The following is a 21,340-nucleotide window of genomic DNA, read 5'->3' as shown; positions in this document are numbered from 1 at the left end:
GATTGCCGGGAAGCGGGGCTGTGGGAAAGGATGACAACAGCATGGACTGCATAGAGGTTACAACAGCAGAGTATAAAACTGCTGCGTATTGGTGCCTTTCAATGCGGTGGACAAGTGTCCCACCGCTTTTGTGGCAGGCGTTCCCCTGCATGTGTCGCGCGGGGAGCAGGAACTCCGGGCATAAAAATTTATCAGCGCCTGGCAGTGTACGTGTGTCCCGCTTTGCGTTTCCAGTCCGGCTGAAGGTGAAGAATGCAGTTCTCCCCTTCCTGTCCCTTTCCTCCTCTCGTCACATTTCCCCCCTGTCCCTACCAACACAAGTTACTTCTTCCAGGACAAGCATGGAATAAAATGTGTGTGTTCGACTGAAAACAAAGGAAACTAGAGCTAACAACAACGCCTGGCGCTAGGGAAGCACTGCCCTGCAGGACGACACGGAGCAGGCTGCGTTCCTCGCGGCCATTTGGTGGGAGAAACCGCCCGTTCTCTCTCCCGACCTCCCCTCCCCTGCCCTGCCCTGCCCTCCACCACCACCGCCGCCACCGCAGAGCGGCGGGGGCAGCCTTGGGGCGCCGGGCCCGGCTGGGGGCGGCATCCCAGGGAGGGCCCGGCTCCCCCGGCCGCTCGCCTCCGGCATGCGACGGGGCGGGGGGGAGAGCCGGAGAAGGAGTGGGAGAGACGGTCCGCCATATTCCTGCCTCACCACGCCCGCGGTTCTCAGCCATTGAAAAGCCGGGCAAGCCCAGTCCCTGCCTGTCTTCTTGCCTTCTTTTCCTCCCCGGTGGCTCTCTGCCGCCCTCTCTCCCTCTCGTCCTTCCTGGTAGGACAGAGGCGAGTCGCGGCAGCTGCTGCCCCCGCCAGACAGTCGAGTGGCCGCCCCGCCGAGAAGCAGAGCCGTCCGTCAGGAAGCTTTTAGCTAGGCGCGCCCCTGGGTCGGTGGGCAGCTGCTAGCTTGTCCGCCCCCCGGAACTGGACTCCTGCTCCAAGGCAGGGGGCGCGACAGGAAAATGTGCGTGCGGAGCGGGGGAGGGATTAGTGGGCTTTAGCATTTGCACTGCGGGTGGGGTAGTCGCGCCGAAGGGCGGTGGGGGATTCGTCCACCAGGGACACTCGGGGGCCGCGTTGGCTGCAGGCGGCGGCGAGAGAAGTGGCAGGGCGAAGGGCGGCGGTGGCGAGCGGCGCGGCTTTGCTGGGTAGCTCTGCTGCCGCCGCGGCGGATGTTTCCATGTTGTTTGGTGCATGATTTAGAGCAGAGGAGGAGTTGGTAGCGGCGGGTGTCAGCGGGAGGGAGCGGGTATCCGCGCTACTAGCGGCCCTGTCTTTCTGCTCGCCTGTGTGGCATCGAGGCAGCTGCCTGCGCTTGCCCTGCAGCGCTCGGCGGAGGCTTCTCATTAGAGAGCGCCTGTGCCCCCAGGACCGGTGCAGTGGGGTGCGTGTGTTTGAGTGTGCGTGTGATTTTTGGGGGGGTGGGGGGTGGGGGTTGTGTCTGAACCAGTTAGGAAGAATGACTCTGGAGTCCATCATGGCGTGCTGCCTGAGCGAGGAAGCCAAGGAAGCCCGGCGGATCAACGACGAGATCGAGCGGCAGCTGCGCCGGGACAAGAGGGACGCTCGCCGGGAGCTGAAGCTGCTGCTGCTGGGTGAGTGCCGGCTGCTGCTGTCCGGCTCGGCGCAGCCGCCTCGCATCGGGCCGCCACAAGCACGCGCGTCCCCGGTGCTACCGGGGCTGCAGCCCAGGCCTCCGCGTTACACGGTGGGGACGAGGCAGGCGGCAGCGGGGCCGACTGGGCTGCCCCCGGGTTCTCGTCCCCTCCGCTGCGGGGAGCCGTAGGCCGTACCCCTGCCGCGGTGGGGCGTGTATGCCCGCGGGCATCGCCGGCGGCGGGTCGACCTGCTGCGGCTCCCGCAGGTGGACTTGGTGTGGAGGGTGAGCGGTCTTCTGAAATGCAGAGGGGAAGGATGGCGAGTAAGTGAGGGGGTGAGGGGCCAGGGCGGCCGAGAGGTCAGTGTTGGCGGCAGTGTGTGTGGGAGAGTGGTGGCCAGGAAGCGGATTAAGGAAGGGACTCAAAGTGGGAGTTGCTGTGTGGATCGGTGGTGGCTGGTTTCGTATCTGCATTGTTCTGTGAACCTCGGGGAGGTTGTTGGCTCACCGGTTGCGTTTTTTTATTGTGGTTTTTATTTAGTGAGGTACACTGGGATAAGGAGTTTGTCCTCAGTTTGTAGAGCAGTTTTTAGAAAGAAAGGTGTTAACCGTAAAGGCCCAGATGCACACATAAAGCTCAGGAGTAAGCTGAAGTATGCAAGAGGATGACAGGTTCTTGAATACCTTCAGAATCTGCTCATTGGTCAGGAAATAAAATCTACTGTGTAATCTCTCTTTAATTAAAACAGAGGTGGTTATTGTAGAGCTGTAGGTGTGCAGAAGCAGTGTTTATCTGAAAGAAATTTGGCTTATTTTAAAATAATGTGTTTGAATTAAAATATGCCTGTTCATATTCAATGTGCTCTCTTATGTTGTGTAGCTCTTATGAGAATATGGTTTCTGCCTGGGACTCACAGGCCTTGAAATATGTCTGCACCAGTGTCTGGTGTGTGGATGAGTGAGAATGTTCCAAGTGGATGCGGGATGTTTATGCTGGAGATTTTTTGTCGCGGGTCATCTATATGAAAGGAGTTACAGTGGGGGAGTAGACTGGTTTTTCGGTGAGGTAAGGAGAACTGAAAAGACAATGCGTTTTAGTGCTTCTGTGTGAATATGCTGTTTCCTGCAGCTTCTCTTCTGGATACTGGCAAAGATATTCGGATCCTTAACAGGTGTGGGAAGGGATTGGTTGACACAGATGCAGCACTGCTAGTAATAATGTTCTGTCTCATTTTGGCCTGATTTTGGTTCAGGGAAATGCATGTTGTGATTATTCAAGATTCACAAAGAAGATAAAATAGGGCATGGGTAGCTTTCCTTTGCTTAATTTTATGGAAATTCAAGTATAATTACTTAATGATATACTCTTGCTTCAGGAGAGGCAGGTGGCATATTTTCATGTTTTTTTGTGCAGTTATGTTAAAGCTTCTCCCAGATTTCCAATAATGTATGAAATTTACTGAATGAATCGATTATGTGTTACCCAGAGAAGAAATTCAGAGGTCCACTTCTGCAATCAGTAACGTGGAGCTTGTACTGCATTGTAAGGTCTTCCCACCAGTAATGTGAAGTGGTAGTGGTAGATGGGGGTCCACTTGTTTGGATCAAACAGTATGAAGTGACTTGAGGAAGAACAAGGGAGAAGCATTAAGGAAAACTGTTCTGAGTGTCTGTATGAAAAGTTCTTGCATTCATCACTGTCAGTACAAACCAAGACTTCTGACATGCTTGTGAGAGATGCGTATTTAGCTGCTCGTACTTATCAATGTATCTTTATACCTGGGTAATAGTACAGAAATTGTTACTCTGCACACATTTTTAGTCTTTTGCTTTGTCAATCTCTGTCCTGTGTTTGACTGAAAGTGTGAGTGCATGTGCAGTTGTCTGGATTAATAATGATCTCATCTTGTAAAATGCAGTATGGTAGTGAACAACTGTTGGAGTTGTGGAAATAGTTAGCAACTCCAGTTTCAATTTGTTAATAAATTTTGAGGAAAACATTTTTTTTTAATTGGTGGATTTATTTTAGGTATTTGACATTACGTTTCTGTTTGTTGGGGGTTTTATTAGTTAGTTTTTCAGTTACCACTGTGTCCCCAGCTTAGACAGTTGCTTGGTTATTAAGTTTGTGTGGGTCATTTATGTGGCTATGAGATAAGACCATTCTAGAATTGCAAAGTAGTTATTAAAAGTAGTGAGGCTGGTAGCACAAAAACACTTGAAATTGCTTAAAGTCATCTTTTTAAAAAATTGAGTAATGTCCTATTAGATGTCTTTCTCTATCAAAACATAAATTACTAGTGGTGTTTGGTTTCATTTTATGTAAGCATAAGCAAACATGTTTGTTCCAGTGTTCTTTGGTTATTCTTGGTTTTATTTATTTTTTCCCTATGTTTTCAGAAATGCCAGCATCTAAATCCCACTCTTGTAAAGTTAGTGGGACTTAAAAGCCTAAGTGAATTTTGAATATGGGACAGAGGCATATGCTTTGGCAATATGGAGAGTCCTAGTGCAGTTTAAGCAGAGCCATGTTAATTGTGTGTGATCTTCAGACTTTCTGCAAGTGCAAAGTGAAAGGTATTACTAACTCAAAATATTTAAAGGCACAAAGAAGCCTATCTATGCCAGATAATGTTCTGATATGTAAGTTAGACATATGTATGCACAAATGCAGGTATAGCAAATTTAAAGAAGATTTAATTTTTTTCCCCCCCCTTAACTCCTGGAAGATACATTTCCTTGCACTAGTTTCCTCCTGTTACTGTGCTGCACACCCTGTGCTCTACACCCTTTTGGTGTATTAGTGATGATAACCTTTTGCTTTTTGTGGGATCAAAGAGTTTAAAATGCTAAATCACTTACGGAAAACTTTTGCTGCCTTCTAAGATTATTTTTGAGTATTAGTTTGAAAGTAAAATTTTCTTTGTGGTGTAACATTAAAATCCGAGCTTTAAAGACTTTATTGTGCTTCACTGCTTATTTTTTGTAACAGATTAGAACAGTACAAAGTATTTACTATTGTAATTTTGAAAAGCCAGAATTCAGAAATACTCACTGAAGCATATTACAGAGTAATAGTTTGGCTAGCACCACTTGTTTGTAATGTTTCAAGGTGCTTCAGAACAGTCTTTGACTGAATTTGGTTTTAGTCGTATGTATGTACCAAATTCTTGTGGATTTCATTACTGCTGAACACTTTGTAAGAGCCTATGATTATTCTCCAGAGTTCACATTTGTTAATATGCATCCATTGCTTGCTGTTAGCTGTGAAAACACTTATGTTGTTTTTATAACTGGGAAAAAAAAAAAAAAGAGGTGTTTTAATGGTTTATATTGGTATATGCCAAATACAATGTACAGTATTATACATACTTGTATATTAAGCATATATTTAAGCATATAAGCAATACATATTTATTGTTAAGTAGTAGAAGCCATGTGCTGTGGTTCTTTTTTATATCTTTTTGCCTGTCATCAATGGAAATTTTGCATGGTCTCAGAAAGCAGCATCTGGGTTTCTGTCATAGATTGTAGCTGTAAATCTTCAATCCTTTACATCCTTTGCCAGTGCACTCTCTATAGTATCTACTGTTTTTTCAGTGAAGAATGCCTTAAGTATCTGAAAAGAATCTGGCACTATCATGCTAGCTGGCTGGCTGTGCCTACATATCTATAAACCTTGGCCAAATTAAGTATGGGAGGTGTGTAACATGTTTTCTATTTCGTGGCATATTTGCTGGTATTATGTCATATGCAGAACGTTTTTTAAGGAGTAATTGTTTCTTACATTTGATAGAGCAGATATGTCAAGAGAGTTGCCTGATACCAGTGTCCTTTTATTCTCTGTGCATTAACAAAGGAAGCAGGTGATAAGCCTTTGAATTGGCATGAGTGGCAACCAGTCTTATGTGGGGAGATGCTTTTGAACACAAGATGAATATCCAGCAAGTGTGCAGTATATATATGCATTTATTTTCTTACAAGTTCTGCATCTACATCTTTAATTTGTTGGTGTCAGCTAAATTAAAGATTTAGGTGCGGAACTTGGTAAATTACCAAAGACTTAGACTTCTGTGAATAAGTTGAAGGGGAAATGGGTCCATTAAGCCAACAAGGGGTTACACTAGTTTTATGTAACTTTTTCCTTTAGCTAGGGAAACAGCAAGCTTCCTATTTTTCCTGTCGTTTTTAGTTTGTATTGGTCTGTCCTAGTCACACTGAACACTGTCAAATAATTTTAGGTATATGCCATAATACCTGTTTACAAGTGTAAAATGAACAAATAGTTAGCATGCATCTTGATACATGTTGGAACTAGATTGATAAATATCTTACTAAGCCTAAGCTGTTTCTAAGGAAATACAATTCTGTTCTGGACGCAAAACATCATGATATAGTCATATATAGACATGTGAAAATACCTCTTTTTTTTGAGGGAGACACAAATAATCACTTGGATATCAGTATGATAACAGATGAGGTACATATATTTAGAACATACTTAAGAGGATATTTAGTGCATTGTGAACGAATATTTTGGTTTCAGCCAATACAAGGAGTTTGTGGCCGTTTGGTTTTACTTCTTTACAAGTGATCTACACCCACTGTGCCTAAATAGACACAGAATTCTGACTAATTTAACTTTATTCATATGTCAAATAGCCAAGTGACTGGCAATTTGTATCTTACATTGACAAAAAATACTGAATTAGTGCCGGAGGGAAAACTACATGCTGAGCAGAAGTATCTCTTAATAGACATTTGAGCATATGCTGTAAAGTTAAGAAAAACTAATTCTGCTTTTTTAGTGGCTTCTCATTATTTTTGTTGATGTATAATGTTAACTTCATATGGGACAGCATTTGTTTTGAAATAATATGGCAGTCTCTGAAAAACTGATCCTGGCAAGGTGTGTTACAGCGTTATAAGGTTTGTTGCAGTAATAGAGTGCTATGAACGCCCAAGCGTTCTTTCTTGCCCTGCTGCATGGTCTGAAGACTCAGGAGAAATCTGTTCTTGCACTGAAATGCTGCTATGTATGAACAGTTACTATTAATAAAGTTCCAGAAGACTTTCAGCATTTACCTTTTATTTACTCTCATTATAAAACCTTGAGCTGGCAAGAATGGCGAGCAGGAATGCAGTACAAAGCCAAGGATGAAGTAGAATGTAGGAAATACTGGGAAGCCGTATATTCAGTGTTTGTAGCATGGAAGAAGGAAGCATGCAGCAGGCTTTAAATATTGTTAATTCTGCAAGGAAGCTGCATGCGTTTACACGAGTCTAAGAGATGCCACAGATTTAGAAATTAAAAGTTTTGAAAGTTACTGGGAGAGTTCCAGGAACAGTACAAATGTTTTTTGAAGCTAAATTAAAGATTAAATCTTAAATGTTCTGAAAGCATGTTGTTCTACCAATAAGTAATGTTGATACAGAGACTAAACTGAAGGGTAATTGTCTACAGATTTTTGTCCTTTGTGGGTTTTCAAAGGATAAACGTCATGGAATAATCAAACTACTTAATTTGCACACTATGCTTAGCATTCAACTCTACTGTAGAATTTTTTTTGCTTTTTCTTTTCTTTCCCTCCCCACCCCCTCCAGAACTCCTGTGTAGATGCAGTTGCCAACAGAAAAGCGCTATTGTTGATTTTGCTCTGTATTTGAGAAGGTAGTGTGGCTATTCCAGAATGAAAAGTAAACCCTATCGAACAAGATTCATTCTTGGTTGTTCCATTCCGACAGAATCATCCAGGAAACTGCTGATACAAACTATATGGTTTAGGTGAGTTCTACTGCAGTTGTGCAGCTTGTCTGTCTCTGAGAAAGAGGCAGTATGCAATATGTGCATAGCTTGAATAAAGCAACAGGAAGTCAGAAGATTTCTGGAAGTGGAAACCCCTAGACAGAGACTGTATCAGTGTTACCTCAGCCCAGCTGAGATGTGTATTGACATCTTTATCTCAGAGCCGTGCTGTTTCCAAGTTAGACTGACTTGCTCCATGTGTGAAAGAAACATCTGTTAGGAATGGGACTAGACAGTTTTTGTCTAGTGCCTGGATGTGGGTCTGGTTTTGTCTCAGAGTAAATAAATGGATTAAACGTCTGTTTGAGGTGTTGTCCTCATTGATTATCTGTGCTTTTTCTTTTGTATCTAGGAGAATGCCATGGTGGTCTTTGTCAAAATGTTTTGGGATTATGCCTCAGTTATAAGTTTCTTGAAAGATGGTTTGTTTCTCTCTAAGGGCAGTCAACATTTGAAATACATTCTATTCCCTTTTTTCTCCCTGAAATCCTATCTTCTCTGAAGAGATCAGTGTGGTTAGGTCCTTACGTCTTTCGAAGTTAACTGAAAATAAAGCTTTAATCTTGGTAAGTATAACCAAATTTAGATCAGAGTGTTTTCCAGGTGGAGTTAGCCACCTTTAAGTTAAATCCAAGGTAAGAGCTCAGGTTCACTATTCTGTAGGAGTTTGGTGTAATTGGATTTGATGGAAACCCAAACGGTTAGGGATTCTTCCATTAGACAGGAATCAACAATTTAGAAATAGCTGGTTTAGTTATGGTGTATCCATTAAATCATCCAAAAGAAATCTCCTTCTTGATGATAGTTTTGTAAACAGAGGTACATGGAAAGAACATGTCTTATATACATTTTCAAATTCTCTATATAGGAAAAAAAGTGGTTTAGATGGCACAATATTTGCTCTTATGGCACAGAATATACATTACTGCCTAGTCTTGTTACCGCGTCTGTCACCGTACCTGAGCTATGTACCTACTGGCTGCTAGCATACCGCTTCTTGGTCCTTGGCTAATTCATTCCTCTACCACCTGCAAACTCAAAAGATAGAGGATAATCTTTGGCAAGTATCGTTGTACTGAGTGAGAACGTTTCTATTAAGGGAAGTTGCTTTTTTCTCCCTGCTATAAACCCATCACAGGAGAGCTTTTAACTTGTCTTCAATGTTAATGTTAACTATATTACTTGTATTACAAAATGTTGGAAAAGAATGCCAAAAGCTATCCCAGCCCATGTTTCTGGATGAATAAGAGTTGACCAGAAAGTTCTGTAGCAGCAACTTCTAACTTACAATGCAAGAAAAACTCAAACACAGAAGCTGGGAAAGACGCCATCCTTCTGTGTGCTTTCACGAACTGATCAGGCTTTGGAAACTGAGGATCAACTATGGAACGTTTTATTTTACTCTGATACTAATTTTCTTAAGCATTAGTATATGCCACTTCATCTCACATAGTGCAGTAAAAGCAAAGGAAATTAAATGCTGAGAATTAAATGCATTGACCATTTATCCTCAGCAGGTTCTTATATACCCATCCAGCTTCTTGGCTTATTTGATTTTTTGCTTTTTTGCCATGTATTGTCTAGATGGTTGAAATCAGTATTTAAGTTGATAGTGAAAACTTTTTAAAGGCAATTTGCAGAAAGGAACAATTTTTAAAAAAGAACAAGAAACTTCCAAATACTCATTTTGGAACAAGCAGAATATGCTTTAAATCAGTTGATGTTTTAGGAGAGAAATAATGGTTCTTACAATATTTCTCACTTCTACTTTTTTTTTTCCTTTTTTTTTTTTGGTTACTTGTAATAAGTTTGGGAAAAAGTTGGAAACTGAGACACTGTGTGGTTGTGCTGGGAAAAAATGCCTAAGACCATGTGGGTTTTGGGGATTTAATTTGAATAGCTTTGGATAAATTCTGTTTTGTTGCTTTTTGTTTCACGTTTGTGTGTTGATGGAACCTGACACTTAGAAGTATTCTCCAGTAATGTGGTAATTTTCATGCCAATTAAGTCCTTCCTGTATTGAGGCTACCCATTTTTATTAGGGGTGGTTATGATGTATGTACCTGGTCATCATTAACAGTACTACAACTGGTAGCTTGTGTTTGAGTACAGGTCACTAAGCAGTTGTCTGACTGATTTTTGACCAGTTCTGATCTGGACCATTATTAAAAAAGAGATAGAGAGATCAAAGTCCCTTTATCTCATTACCATTCCCTTAAACCATGAAGTCTCCTTTTAAATGAATGGTTTTAATCTGGGAAGTTACAGGTGTTGCATGTAGTGCCAAAACTATTTAGTGTTAATCCCCCCACAAGAAACACTTCTGATGCATGAAACCTTTTTTTTAATCCCCCAAGTTGGCAATGATTCAATTTAACCCAAAACTCAAGCTGTAATTTAGCCTTAGCCTTAAGATCATGGAAACATTCCTCTTGAAGGATCTGTGGAAACATGGAAGGCAAGGAGATGATAAAAGACATCCAAAATGGCTTCACAAAGGGGCAAGTTGTGCCTGACTAACCTAAGAGGCTTTCTGTGATGGAGTAACTGTCAGTGAACCAAGGAAGAGCTATGGGTATCACCTACCTAGGCTTCTGTGAGGACATTGGTATGGTCCCCGACAAGATTCTTGGAGAGATATGGGTTTGATGGGTGGACATCCAGAAGAAAAAGAAGTTGTCTTGGTGGCTTCATCCGCAGAGTTACAGCCAATGGCTCAGTGTCCAGGTGGAAACAGTAATGAGTGGTGGCCCACTAGGGAAGCATACTATTTAGTGTTGCCATTATGACATAGACAGTAGGATTGAGGTGTACCTTTAGCACATTTTCAGATGACACCAAGATGAGTGGTGCAGTTAGTATGCTTGAGGGAAGGGATGCCATCCAGAAGCTTGAGGAGTGGGCCCATGTGACTCCCATGAAGTCCAGCAATGCTGAGTACAAAGCCCTGGGTGTATTGCCTCTGGGTTGAGGTGATCTCCAACCTAAATGCAGACTGGAGGATGAATAGATAGAGAGCAGCCCTATGGAGAAGGATAGGAGAAGGCTCTGGGGAGAGCTTCCTCAGCTTTTCTGTATGTACAAAGGGAATGTTTAAGAAAAATGGAGAGAAACTTTTGGTCAAGTTCTGTAGTGATAGGACAAGGGGCAATAGTTTTAAACTAAAAAAGGGGAGATGTAGGCTATATATAACGCAGAAATTTTTTCCAGTTAGAGTAGTGAAACACTGAGACAGGTTACCCAGAGAAATTGTGGGTGTGCCATCCCTGGAAGTGTTCAAAGTCAGGTTCGATGAGACTTTGAGCAGCCTGGTGTAGTGAAATGTCCCTGCCCATGGCAGTGGGGATTGGACTAAATAGTCTTTGAAGGTCCCTTCCAACACAAACTATTCTATCATTAGAGTGCTTTGGTAGTGAGTAATTTTCCTGGGTTTAAAGACATAACACATCTTCCTGACCTGACTGCTGGAAGGAAGAGTTATTTATTTGTTTGTTTGTTTCTTCCCTGTGAAAACACACCTCAATATACTTTATTTTTTCTTGGTGAGAAGAAAATGTTGAGATGAAATAGCTTGTAATTTTTTTAATGGGTGTACTGTATTCAGTTTCCTCATAATCTCTGTTTTTGTTGGTATTGAAATGGTAAATGAACTGAAGGAGATAATAAACATTTACTGTGATCCATGAAAAGATGGATTTCATTTAGATGACTCTTCTGGTTTAGCAGCTGATTTCAGAGAATGGCAGAATGGACAATTTAAGAATGAATTTGCTTCTGTCAATGTGTGAAATGGAGTATTTTATGTAAACAGAACTAAGAGGTTCATGGGAATTACTGAATTTGAGCAAATTGACTAATAATGTGTTTGATCTAATTTTGATGTTAGCATCAGTAATATTTTACTTTTAAAAATGTTAGTCATTTAAGATTGGCTTTTAATACCATTTGTGATCTAGAAATACCTGGCATCCAGAAACATTCTTTGTCCAAAGTAATTTTGGTTTTCTTGGGGTTTATTTACTTAATTCCATTAATTCCTGTGTTTTATATACAAAACATGATGATAGTGAATTCTGAATCACTGTGATTTTGATCTATGCTTGGTTGTACAGCAGAGTAACAGACTACTGTTATTACTAAATTTAGTGTTAAAAACTAGGCCTGTGATAATCTCTAAAGATTTTAGCCTTTGAACCAAAATCAGATAAACAACGTGAACATAGTTTGCTAATAGTGTAATTGTGGCTCTGCTCTCAGTGACTGCTCTCAACTGTAAACCTCTGACATTGAGGAGTAAAGTTAATATGTGCACTTTTAAGTGTTTTGGTTGGTTTTTTTTTTTTCCTTAGAGACAGTTTTGACACAGGTATTTCTTGGGTGGTGGCATTCTTCTGCCTGTGTTTAAAAAAAAAATCTACAATCATGTTCTTGTTTTTAATGCAATTTAAATTTTATTATTCTCAGAAAATTTGGCTAAATATTCTGATTTACAGACTTTGTTGGTGTACAATTTCATGTCCTAGAGTGAGAAATACAATATGTAATTTTTTTAATTGCATTTTTTGGTCTGGAGTTTTTCCATTAAATAATACAAACACAGTAAAGCAGAAGGAGATACACGGGTTTTGTTGGTTAAAAAGGCAAAATAAGGTGTTGTGTTTACTGGTAATTATCACAGTATATCAGAGGTTGGAAGGGACCTCAAGAGATCATCAGGACCAACCTCCTTGCCAGAGAAGGAACACTTAGGGTAGTCTGCACAGGAATGCATCCAGGTGGGTTTTGAAAGTCTCTAGAGAAGGAGACTCCACAACCCGCCTGGGGAGCCTGTTCCAGTGCTCCATCATCTTCCCTGTAAAGAAGTTTCTCCTCATGTTGAGGTGAAATCTTCTATGTTCTAGTTTGAACCCATTGTTCCTTGTCTTATCACTGTGCACCACTAAAAAGAGCCTGGCCCCCTCCACTTGACACCCACCCCTCAGATATTTACAGACATTTATGAGATCCCCTTTTAGTCTTCTCTTCTCCAGACTAAACAGCCCCAGGGATCTCAGTCTCTCTTCATCAGGGAGATGCTCAAGTCCCCTAATCATCCTCGTGGCTCTCTGTTGGATTCTTTCCAGCAGTTCTCTGTCTCTCTTGAACTGGGGAGCCCAGAACTGGATGCAGTATTCCAGGTGTGGTCTCACCAGGGCAGAGTAGTGAGGTAGAAGAACTTTCCTAGACCTGCTGGACACACCTTTCTTGATGCATCCCAGGATCCCATTGGCTCTCTTGGCCACAAGAGCACATTGTTGTTCCATGGAGAACTTGTTGTCTACCAGCACTCCACAGAGAAAGACCTTGGAGCTGCTTTCCAGGAAAGCAGGGCAGCCCCTAACCTGTACTGGTGGTGTCTGTTGTTATTTCTCCCCAGATGTAGGACCCTGCCCTTGTCCTTCTCGAGGTTTGCCTGCACCCAGCTCTCCAGCCTATCCAGGTCATGTTGGATGGCTGCACAGCCTGAGGGGGTGTCAGCCAAACCCCCCAGTTTTGTATCAGCGAACTTGCTGAGGGTCCTCTCAATGCCCTCATTGAGGTCGTTGATAAAGATATTGAACAAAACAGGACCCAGTGCTGATCCCTGGGGGACACCACTTGCCACAGGCCTCCAAGATGACTCTGTGCTATTGGTGACGACCTTCTGAACTCTGTTGTGGAGCCAGTTTTCAACCCACCTCCCTGACCAACCATCTATGCCACATCTCCTGAGCTTTTCTATGAGGATGTTATGGGAGACTGTATCAAAAGGTTTACTGAAGTCAAGATATATGACATCCACTGCTCTTCCCTCATCTATGCGCTTGGTCATAACTTCATAGAAGGCTATCAGGTTAGTTAGACAAGATTATGCAAAGTTACTGTATATACGATTTGTCAGGCCATTAGGGCTCGTATTTACATTAGAATATCTTAAAACAGGAAGAACCCTTTTCTTAAGGCTTCTTAACAGACAGTATTTTGTAGTGCCTTTGCTCTGTATTTTATTTTTTATTTCCAAGGATTAATGGTATTTTCCGGAATAATCCATAGTGGGAGAAACAGGTAATTACAGAACCACAGAATGTTGGGCGTTAGAAGGGAGCCCCAGAGATCATCTGGTGCAGCCCCCCTGGCAAAGCCGAATTACATCGAGCACACCACACAGAAACATGTCCAGGTTGTCTTTGAGGGAAACTCCACAACCTCCCTGGGCAGCCTGTTCCAGTGCTCTGTCACCCTCACTGTAAAGAAGTCTCTCCTCATGTTGAGGTGGAACCTCCTGTGTTCTAGCTTGTATCCATTATTCCTTGTCTTACTACTGCAGGGTGCCACTGAAAAAAGCCTGTCCCCTTCCACTTGACACTCACCCCTCAGATATTTATAGACATTTATAAGATCCCCTGTGAACTTTCTCTTCTCCAGACTAAACAGTCCCAGGTCTTTCAGTCTTTCTTCATAGGAGACATGTTCAAGTCCCTTAATCATCCTTGTAGATCTTCGCTGGACTCTCTCCAATAGATCCCAGTCTTTCTTGAATTGGGTAGCCCAAAATTTGGTACAGCATTCCAGGTGTTTTCTCACCAGGGCAGAGTAGAGGGGGAGGAGACCCTCCCTAGAACTGCTGGATGCACTTTTACTAATGCATCCCAGGATACCATTGGCCTTCTTGACCCCAAGGCAAGATTACCATCCCATAGATAACTTACTATCCAGTGGGACTCCAGGGTTTGTACAGAAAATGTATGCTTTCTGTTAAGAGTCAATGCAGTCTTCCTCAAAGTCTTATCCAAAGCCATGAGACTGTTAGCTTCAGCAGGCTTTGGTAGTAGAGTTTGGTTTTGAAAGTAAAATGTTATTGTAGGTAAAAGAGAAAATAACACAGGTCTTCTCACAGAATTCCAAATCTGTACCTGTTCAAGTGTTAGGGTTCTCCAGTGATTTTTAAAAATGGCTTACTGAAATGTGGAGTGCCTTCTGTTACCATATGTTAAACATAGACTGGCAGCATTTGCATGCCAATTTCCTGTATTATTATGATTAATCATAGAATCATAGAATGGTCCAGGCTGGAAGGGACCTCCAGAGGTCATCTATTCCAACCTTCCTGCAGTCAACAGGGACATCCTCAACTAGACCAGGTTGCCCAGGGCCTTGTTGAGCCTCGCCTTGAGTATCTCCAGGGAAGGGTCCTCAACCACCTCCCTGAGCAGCCTGTTCCAGTGTCACACCACCCTCATAGTGAAGAATTTCTTTCTGATATCCAGTATAAATCTGCCCTTCTCTAGTTTGGAGCCGTTGCCCCTCGTCCTGTCACTGCAGACCCTTGTAAACAGTCTCTCCCCATCCTTCCTGTAGGCCCCCTTCAGGTACTATTAGGTCTCCCCAGAGCCTCCTCTTCTCCAGGCTGAACACCCCCAGCTCCCTCAGCCTGTCCTCGTAGCAGAGGTGCTCCAACCCCCTGATCATTTTCGTGGCCCTCCTCTGGACCCTCTCCATCAGGTCCATGTCCTTCCTGTATTGAGGGCTCCAGACCTGCACACAGTACTCCAGGTGAGATCTCACCAGAGCAAAGTGGCAGAATCACTTCCCTGGATCTGCTGGCAACACATCTTTTGATGCAGCCCAGGATGTGATTTGCCTTCTGAGCTGCAAGCACACAGTGCCTGCTCATGTCCAGCTTCTCATCCATCAGCACCCCCAAATCCTTTTCCACAGGGCTGCTTTATTACACCTCATCCCTCAGTCTGTATTGATAGTGAGGATTGTTCTGGCCCAGCTTCAGAACCTTGCACTTGCTCTCGTTGAACTTCATGAGGTTCACCTGGGCCTACCTCTCCAGCTTGTCCAGGTCCCTCTGGATGACATCTTGTCCCTCTGGTGTGTCAACAGCACCACACAGCTTGGTGTCATCTGCAAACTTGCTGATAGTGCATCCAATCTCACTCTCTATGTCATTGATAAAAATATTAAACAGTACAGCTCCCAGTACAGACCCCCCCCAAGTGTGGGACACCACTCGTCACTGTTCTTCATCTGGACGTCAAGCCATGAAGCACCACGCTCTGGATGTGGCCATCGAGCCAATTTCTTATCCACCTTCCATGCCACATGTTTTATTTGTCTTGTTTCATGACAGCAAGCTTACTTCTACATACTGACATATAATTCTCTAATACTTTATAATTTCTTTGCAAAGTTTGTGTACACAGAAAGCTGAAACTCTGGAAAGTGGTTTGAACAGAGCCATAAGCAAGACAAATACTGATTTGTTGATTAGGTATGTTTTCTTTTAAAGCAATTTTCAAGATACCAATCTAGGCTGTAGTTTGGATATAGTGACATCGTCACTCTGCAATTATTGTATCACTGTACTCTGTAACTCTCAGGTTTGCTTATAGACTCATAGAATTATTAAGGTAGGCAACAATTCTGAGATGATCACGTCCAACTGTCAATCCACCACAACCATGCCCACTAAACCATGTCCCAGGTTACCATGTCTACATGTTTTTTGAATACCTGCAGGGGAATTGACTCCATTGACTCCATGACAACATTTCCCTGGACAGCCTGTTTCAGTGCTGGTCCACTCTTTCAGAGAAGAAATTTTTCCTAGTATCCAATATAAATCTACCCTGACACACACTGAGGCCATTTCCTCTAGTCGTATTACTAGTTACTATGAAGAAGAGACTGACCACCACCTCACAATTTCAGGTAGTTACAGGGAGCAATGAGGTCTCCTCTCAACCTCATCTTCTCCAGACTCCTGTGTCCCCAGTTCCCTCAGCTGCTGCAAGTAGGATTGGTTCTCTAGACCAGCTTTGTTGTCCTTCTCTGGGCATGCTTCATGACTTCAGTGTCCTTATAGTAGTGAGGTGCCCAAAACTGAGCACAGTTTTCAGTGTGCAGCCTCACCAGGGGTGAGTACAGGGGCATGGTTGATTCCTACTCGTGCTGCCCACACTATTTGTGATAGAGGGTGAGATGCTCTTAGCCTTCCTGGGCACACTGCTGTCTTACATTCAGGTGGCTTATGTGGGTTTTGTTTGGTTCAGGTGTTGGTTGATGAGTTTTGTTTAGTCTGTTTTGTGGTTGTGGGGTGTTTTTTGAACCAAAACACAAAATGCCAGCAACCTGTATGATACGACCTGTTTGGTTTTTTGTGGAATTTATTTTCTGACGTCAGATGAATGAGCACACAGAATCACAGAATGCATTGGGTTGGAAGGGGCCCTTAAAGGTCATCTTGTCCAACTCCCATGCGGTGAGCCCTGACATCTCCAACTAGATCAGGTTGCTCAGAGCCCCATCGAGTTTGACCTTGAATGTCTCCAGGAATGGGACCTCAGTTGCATCCCCGTTGCAGTATTTCACCACTGATTGTGAAGGACTTCCTCTTTATGTCTTACCTAAATCTACCCTGCTCCAGTTTAAAACCTTGCCCCTTGTCCTATTGCTGCCCTTTCAAACAGACCTTACTCAGCCTTCCTGAAGGACCCCATCAGATATTGAAATGTAGCTATAAGATCTCCCCAGAGCTTTCTCTTCTCCAGGCTGAACAGCTCCAATTTTCTCAGTCTGTCTTCATAGGGGAGGTTCTCCCTCTCGCTGATCATCTTTGTGGCCACTCCCTGGACCCACTCCATCAGGTCCATATCCTTCTTGTGTTGTGGGCCCCAGAGCTTGCCACAGTCCTCCAGGTGAGATCTCAACGGAGCAGAGTACAGTGTCAGAATTGCCTTTCTTGACCTGCTGACCACATTTCTTTTGATGCAGCCCAGCATGATTGGCCTTCTGGGCTTCAGGTGCGCTTTGTTTGCTCATGTCCAGCTTATCATCCACCACTACACCCAGGTCCTTTTCTGCAGGGCTGCTCTCAATCTCGTCATCCTCCAGCCTGTGTTGATACCAAAGATTGCAAGGGGATTCAAGGACAAAAATAAAAGATTGCAATACTCCATGTTTGTGTCTCAGTCTGAATAGCTCATAGTGCAGTCTGTAATTCTCTGTAACTGTAGTGTGGATTTTCTAATGCTTTAATAATTCTTGTAGCTGTCTTTTGACTCCTTTTCAACTCTTCAAAATTATTGCTGAACTACAGATGATGAGACTTGAACAATGGTGTGTGTATACTTACTACAAGTATAGGAGTAAAATTTCTGCCACTTGAGTTACTGCTGTTGAGGTATAATTGAAGGAGTGGAACGCTCTACTGAGCCATAACACTAAAGTACTCATGTTTAGGTGACTGCTGAGACTTAAATATTCCTTCAAATAATTGCTGTTCATGGTGGTTTCATTAATTAGTTGACAAGCTTACATTTAACAGATGCACAGTCTTTGCAGTTTCTGGTTTATTGGTTATTCTGATTACTTTCAGCCTCATATCCTCTTCATAATTCACCATCCCAAAGCTTTTGTGTCACTTACAAATAAATTTATGCTTTTATTCTATCTTGTAGGTGAAAATACTTAAGTTCCTTTCTGTCTCATGGGTTAAAGTATTTAAGTTTTTACCTGGTTTTAATATCACTGGGATCGCATTTGGAAGACAGGTGTCTGTTGAGGACTTTCACCTATGTAATTTAAACAACTATTACTTGATGCATGGTGTGTTGGTTTGTTGTATGATCAGTTGCTTAGCAGATACCTTGCTCCTCAAAACCACTGACTTTGTACAGTAAATGATCTCGTGTACTGCACAGCTCTACTGCACAGGTGTGCGTCCATTCCCTTGCTCCTTTCCCATTCTGTGGTTTTGGTTTGGTTTTGTGTGAGTTGTTTTTCTTTTTTTTTTGTGATATTTCAAGAGCTACAAGGCAGGATTACTTCCTAGTTAGTCCTTCTACAACTCTTTAATAAGAGGTGTCTATACCTGTTGAATGACAATGTTCTAACTTTAATAAATCTTCTGCAACATTTATCTTTAGTGGGTGCTACTGTTGTCATTGCAATTGTGGTTTGTGTTTCCCTAAAAACAAAACAGAAATATTTGCAAGTTGTGTATGTCTTTGAGTGTTCTACAGTAGCAGCTTAATTAAGGACCTACATTGTTTTAGGAGCTTTGTGGTTAAAAAAACAGCCAAACAAGGTCTCATGTGGGACCCTGGAGTTCTTTATTTGAATTTCTATCAAAAAGTTAGGAAATCTCCCCAATTTTTTGCTTACCTATTCCAGTTTTCTCATTTTACCTCCTCTACTATCCAGGCTGCTTTTATTTATTTTTTTAAATAGAATTGAGGTTGTCTAGGCTGTTTAATAAAATGTTTTGAAATTATTCTCAATTGTTCCTATTCACAATCTAAAAATACAGGCATTTACATTTGTAATCCTGTCAGCTTTTGCTAAGTAATATCCATGAAGCACAATGTCCCTGTAACATACCTCTACTACTGGTGCTGGTCTTCTTTTGTTTACACATCATAGAATCATAGAAGCGTTCACGTTGGAAAAGACCCTCGTGATCACCAAGTCCAACTGATAACCCTGCTCTGCAAGGTTCACCCCTAAACAATATCCCCAAGCACAACATTCAAAAGACCTTTAAACATACCCGGGGATGGTGACTCAACCACCTTCCTGGGCAGCACATTCCCAAGTCTGACCACTCTTTCTGGGAAAATTTTTTTCCTAATGTCCAGTCTAAACCTTCCAGGTGCAGTTTGAGGCTGTTCCCTCTTGTTCTATCACTAATTACTTGTGAGAAGAGACCAGCAGCAGCCTCTCTACAGCGTCCTTTCAGGTAGCTGGAGAGAGCAATGAGGTCTGTTCTCAGTCTTCTCTTTTTCAAACTCAATAGCCCCAGCTCCTTCAGTTGCTCTTTGTAAGATTTATTCTCCAGGCCCTTCAGCATCCTCATTGTCCTGCTCTGCACTTGCTCCAGCACCTTAATATGTCTAATGTATTGAGATGCCTAAAACATGACACTACTCAAAGTCTGGCCTCATCAGTGCTGAGTACAAGGGGACAATCACCTCACTGCTCCTGCTGGGCACAGCATTTCTAATACAAGCCAAGATGCCATTGGCTTTCTTGGCCACCTGGGCACATTGCATGCTCATATTCAGTTGCCTGTTGATCAGAACCCCCAGGTTCCTTTCTGCCAGACAGCTTTCCAGCCACACTTACCCAAGCCTGTAATATTGCTTGGGGCTGTTGTGACCCAAGTGCAGGACCCAGCACTTGGCCTTGTGAAGCTCCTGCCGTTAACGTTGGCTCATTGATCCAATCTGTCCAAGTCCCTCTGTAGAGCCTCCCTGCCCTCATGCAGATCAACACTCCCACATAACTTGGTGTGATCTGCAAACTTACTGATGACATACTCTATGTCTTCATCAAGATCATCAATAAAGATGTTAAACAGATGTGATCCCAACACTGAGCCCTGAGGAACACCACTTGTGACTGAAATGGCAAATGGTATAGACTTGTAATCACATGCTCCTACCATTACTTTTGCCTTTAGTCTGCCACATTGTTTTTCTTAGAAAATATTTCTCTGTGGTGCTTTTCTGGTGTAGAAATTACAATTTGCAAACATGCAGAAATACAAAGGTAATTCACCTGAGGACCTTTAGCATCAGCTACATGGTCCTGTGAGACCAGACCTCCTTTCCTTTTCATTAAAATGTTTAAGAATCCCCATTTGGTTTTCTGTTGCATTAGTTGTGATTTAGTCATCTGTGACGGCATCAGCTTTTGAGTAGATTTTTCTCTGTTAGAATTTAAAACAAAAATACTTGTTAAACTTTCACTTATGTAAATCTTTGCTTCAGTGATAGCTTGCTGATCAAGTCTACATCCATATATTACCAATTATTTGGGTTTCTTTTGGCTTCTAGAACATTTGTACAGTTTAATGTCTCCATTTGATTTTAATTTAATTTTAATCTTACTGTAATGTTTATGCTAAACAAACGCATGCACATGCACGCACAGAGACACGCACATCCTGCCATCTTCACTTTCAACAGTGCAACAATACTCTGAGCTCTCTGGCCAGCTGGCCTTTCTGAATGTTTTTCTTTCTTTTCTAGCAATGAAAAGGATCCAAACTTTGCACCTCCATCTTCCACAGAAATCCAGTGACTAGTCCCCAGTATGAAATACTTTGTCATGTGTTCTTTACTTGTCTAGGAGTTCACCTCTAGCTTGTTCTGGTATGGAATAAAAATGTCTTTCAGGATAACGAGTTCGTGGTATTTACATATTAATAATTTACAGGAGTCAAAGTAGTTTGTGTCATGGAGTGTACTTCAGGTACATGTGCCATTTTTCTGTCTTTATTTCTGTTAAATATAGCTGAGCAAGCCCGTTGATCTATTCTCAGGGACTTGCCTGCATCCAGGTAGAGTGCACTTTAATGAACTAGCTATCCTACACTTGTCTGTGCCTATGCCTCAGGGCACCTCCAGGCTTCTCCCGTGTACTGCATCCACAGCGATTATGGCCCATTCATCTGATGAGCACTGTTCACCAGTGCTTCCTAAGTGCTGGCACCAGCTGCTTAGTATTTCTGTGAAAAAGGAAAACAGCTTCAGGTTGTAGCTTGAGAAACATGGGCTTTAGAAGCCAGCTGTGAAGAGTTCTGCATCTAATGCAGAGGAACCAGGTCCATCCTTAGAATTCAGGTCTTTAGAGTAAGGTATCTCATACAGTTGAATTTGTGAGAGATAGGGCAGTCATAAGGCTGCACTGCAGTGGGAACCTTGGCATATCAGTACATCTCTCTCAATGTAAAACTGCTGCTCAGTGCTTCTATGGTAACTAGGCAGTAAAACCCTTGAGAGAGGCTGGACCTCAGCAAGTGAGAGCCATTGGGTAGTTATGCTCAGATTTTTGCTGTTACTTTCTAAAAATGGACTTGT

At 42.7% G+C, this 21,340-nt stretch overlaps 1 protein-coding gene across 1 annotated transcript in view; it reads left to right on the top strand.

Moving 5' to 3' along the window:
* The first annotated feature begins 1,504 nt into the window (after positions 1-1,504).
* Positions 1,505-21,340, top strand: part of LOC128979568 (guanine nucleotide-binding protein G(q) subunit alpha) — a 124,746-nt gene continuing 104,910 nt past the window's right edge. The window contains exon 1 of the mRNA XM_054397863.1: positions 1,505-1,640. Within this exon, the coding sequence (XP_054253838.1) occupies positions 1,505-1,640 (136 nt within the window). The remainder of the gene's footprint in view (positions 1,641-21,340) is intronic.

This window comes from Indicator indicator, chromosome Z (assembly GCF_027791375.1).
Source record: "Indicator indicator isolate 239-I01 chromosome Z, UM_Iind_1.1, whole genome shotgun sequence".
In the NCBI taxonomy this organism is placed as follows: Eukaryota; Metazoa; Chordata; class Aves; order Piciformes; family Indicatoridae; genus Indicator; species Indicator indicator.
This window is presented reverse-complemented; position numbering and strand designations above follow the sequence as displayed.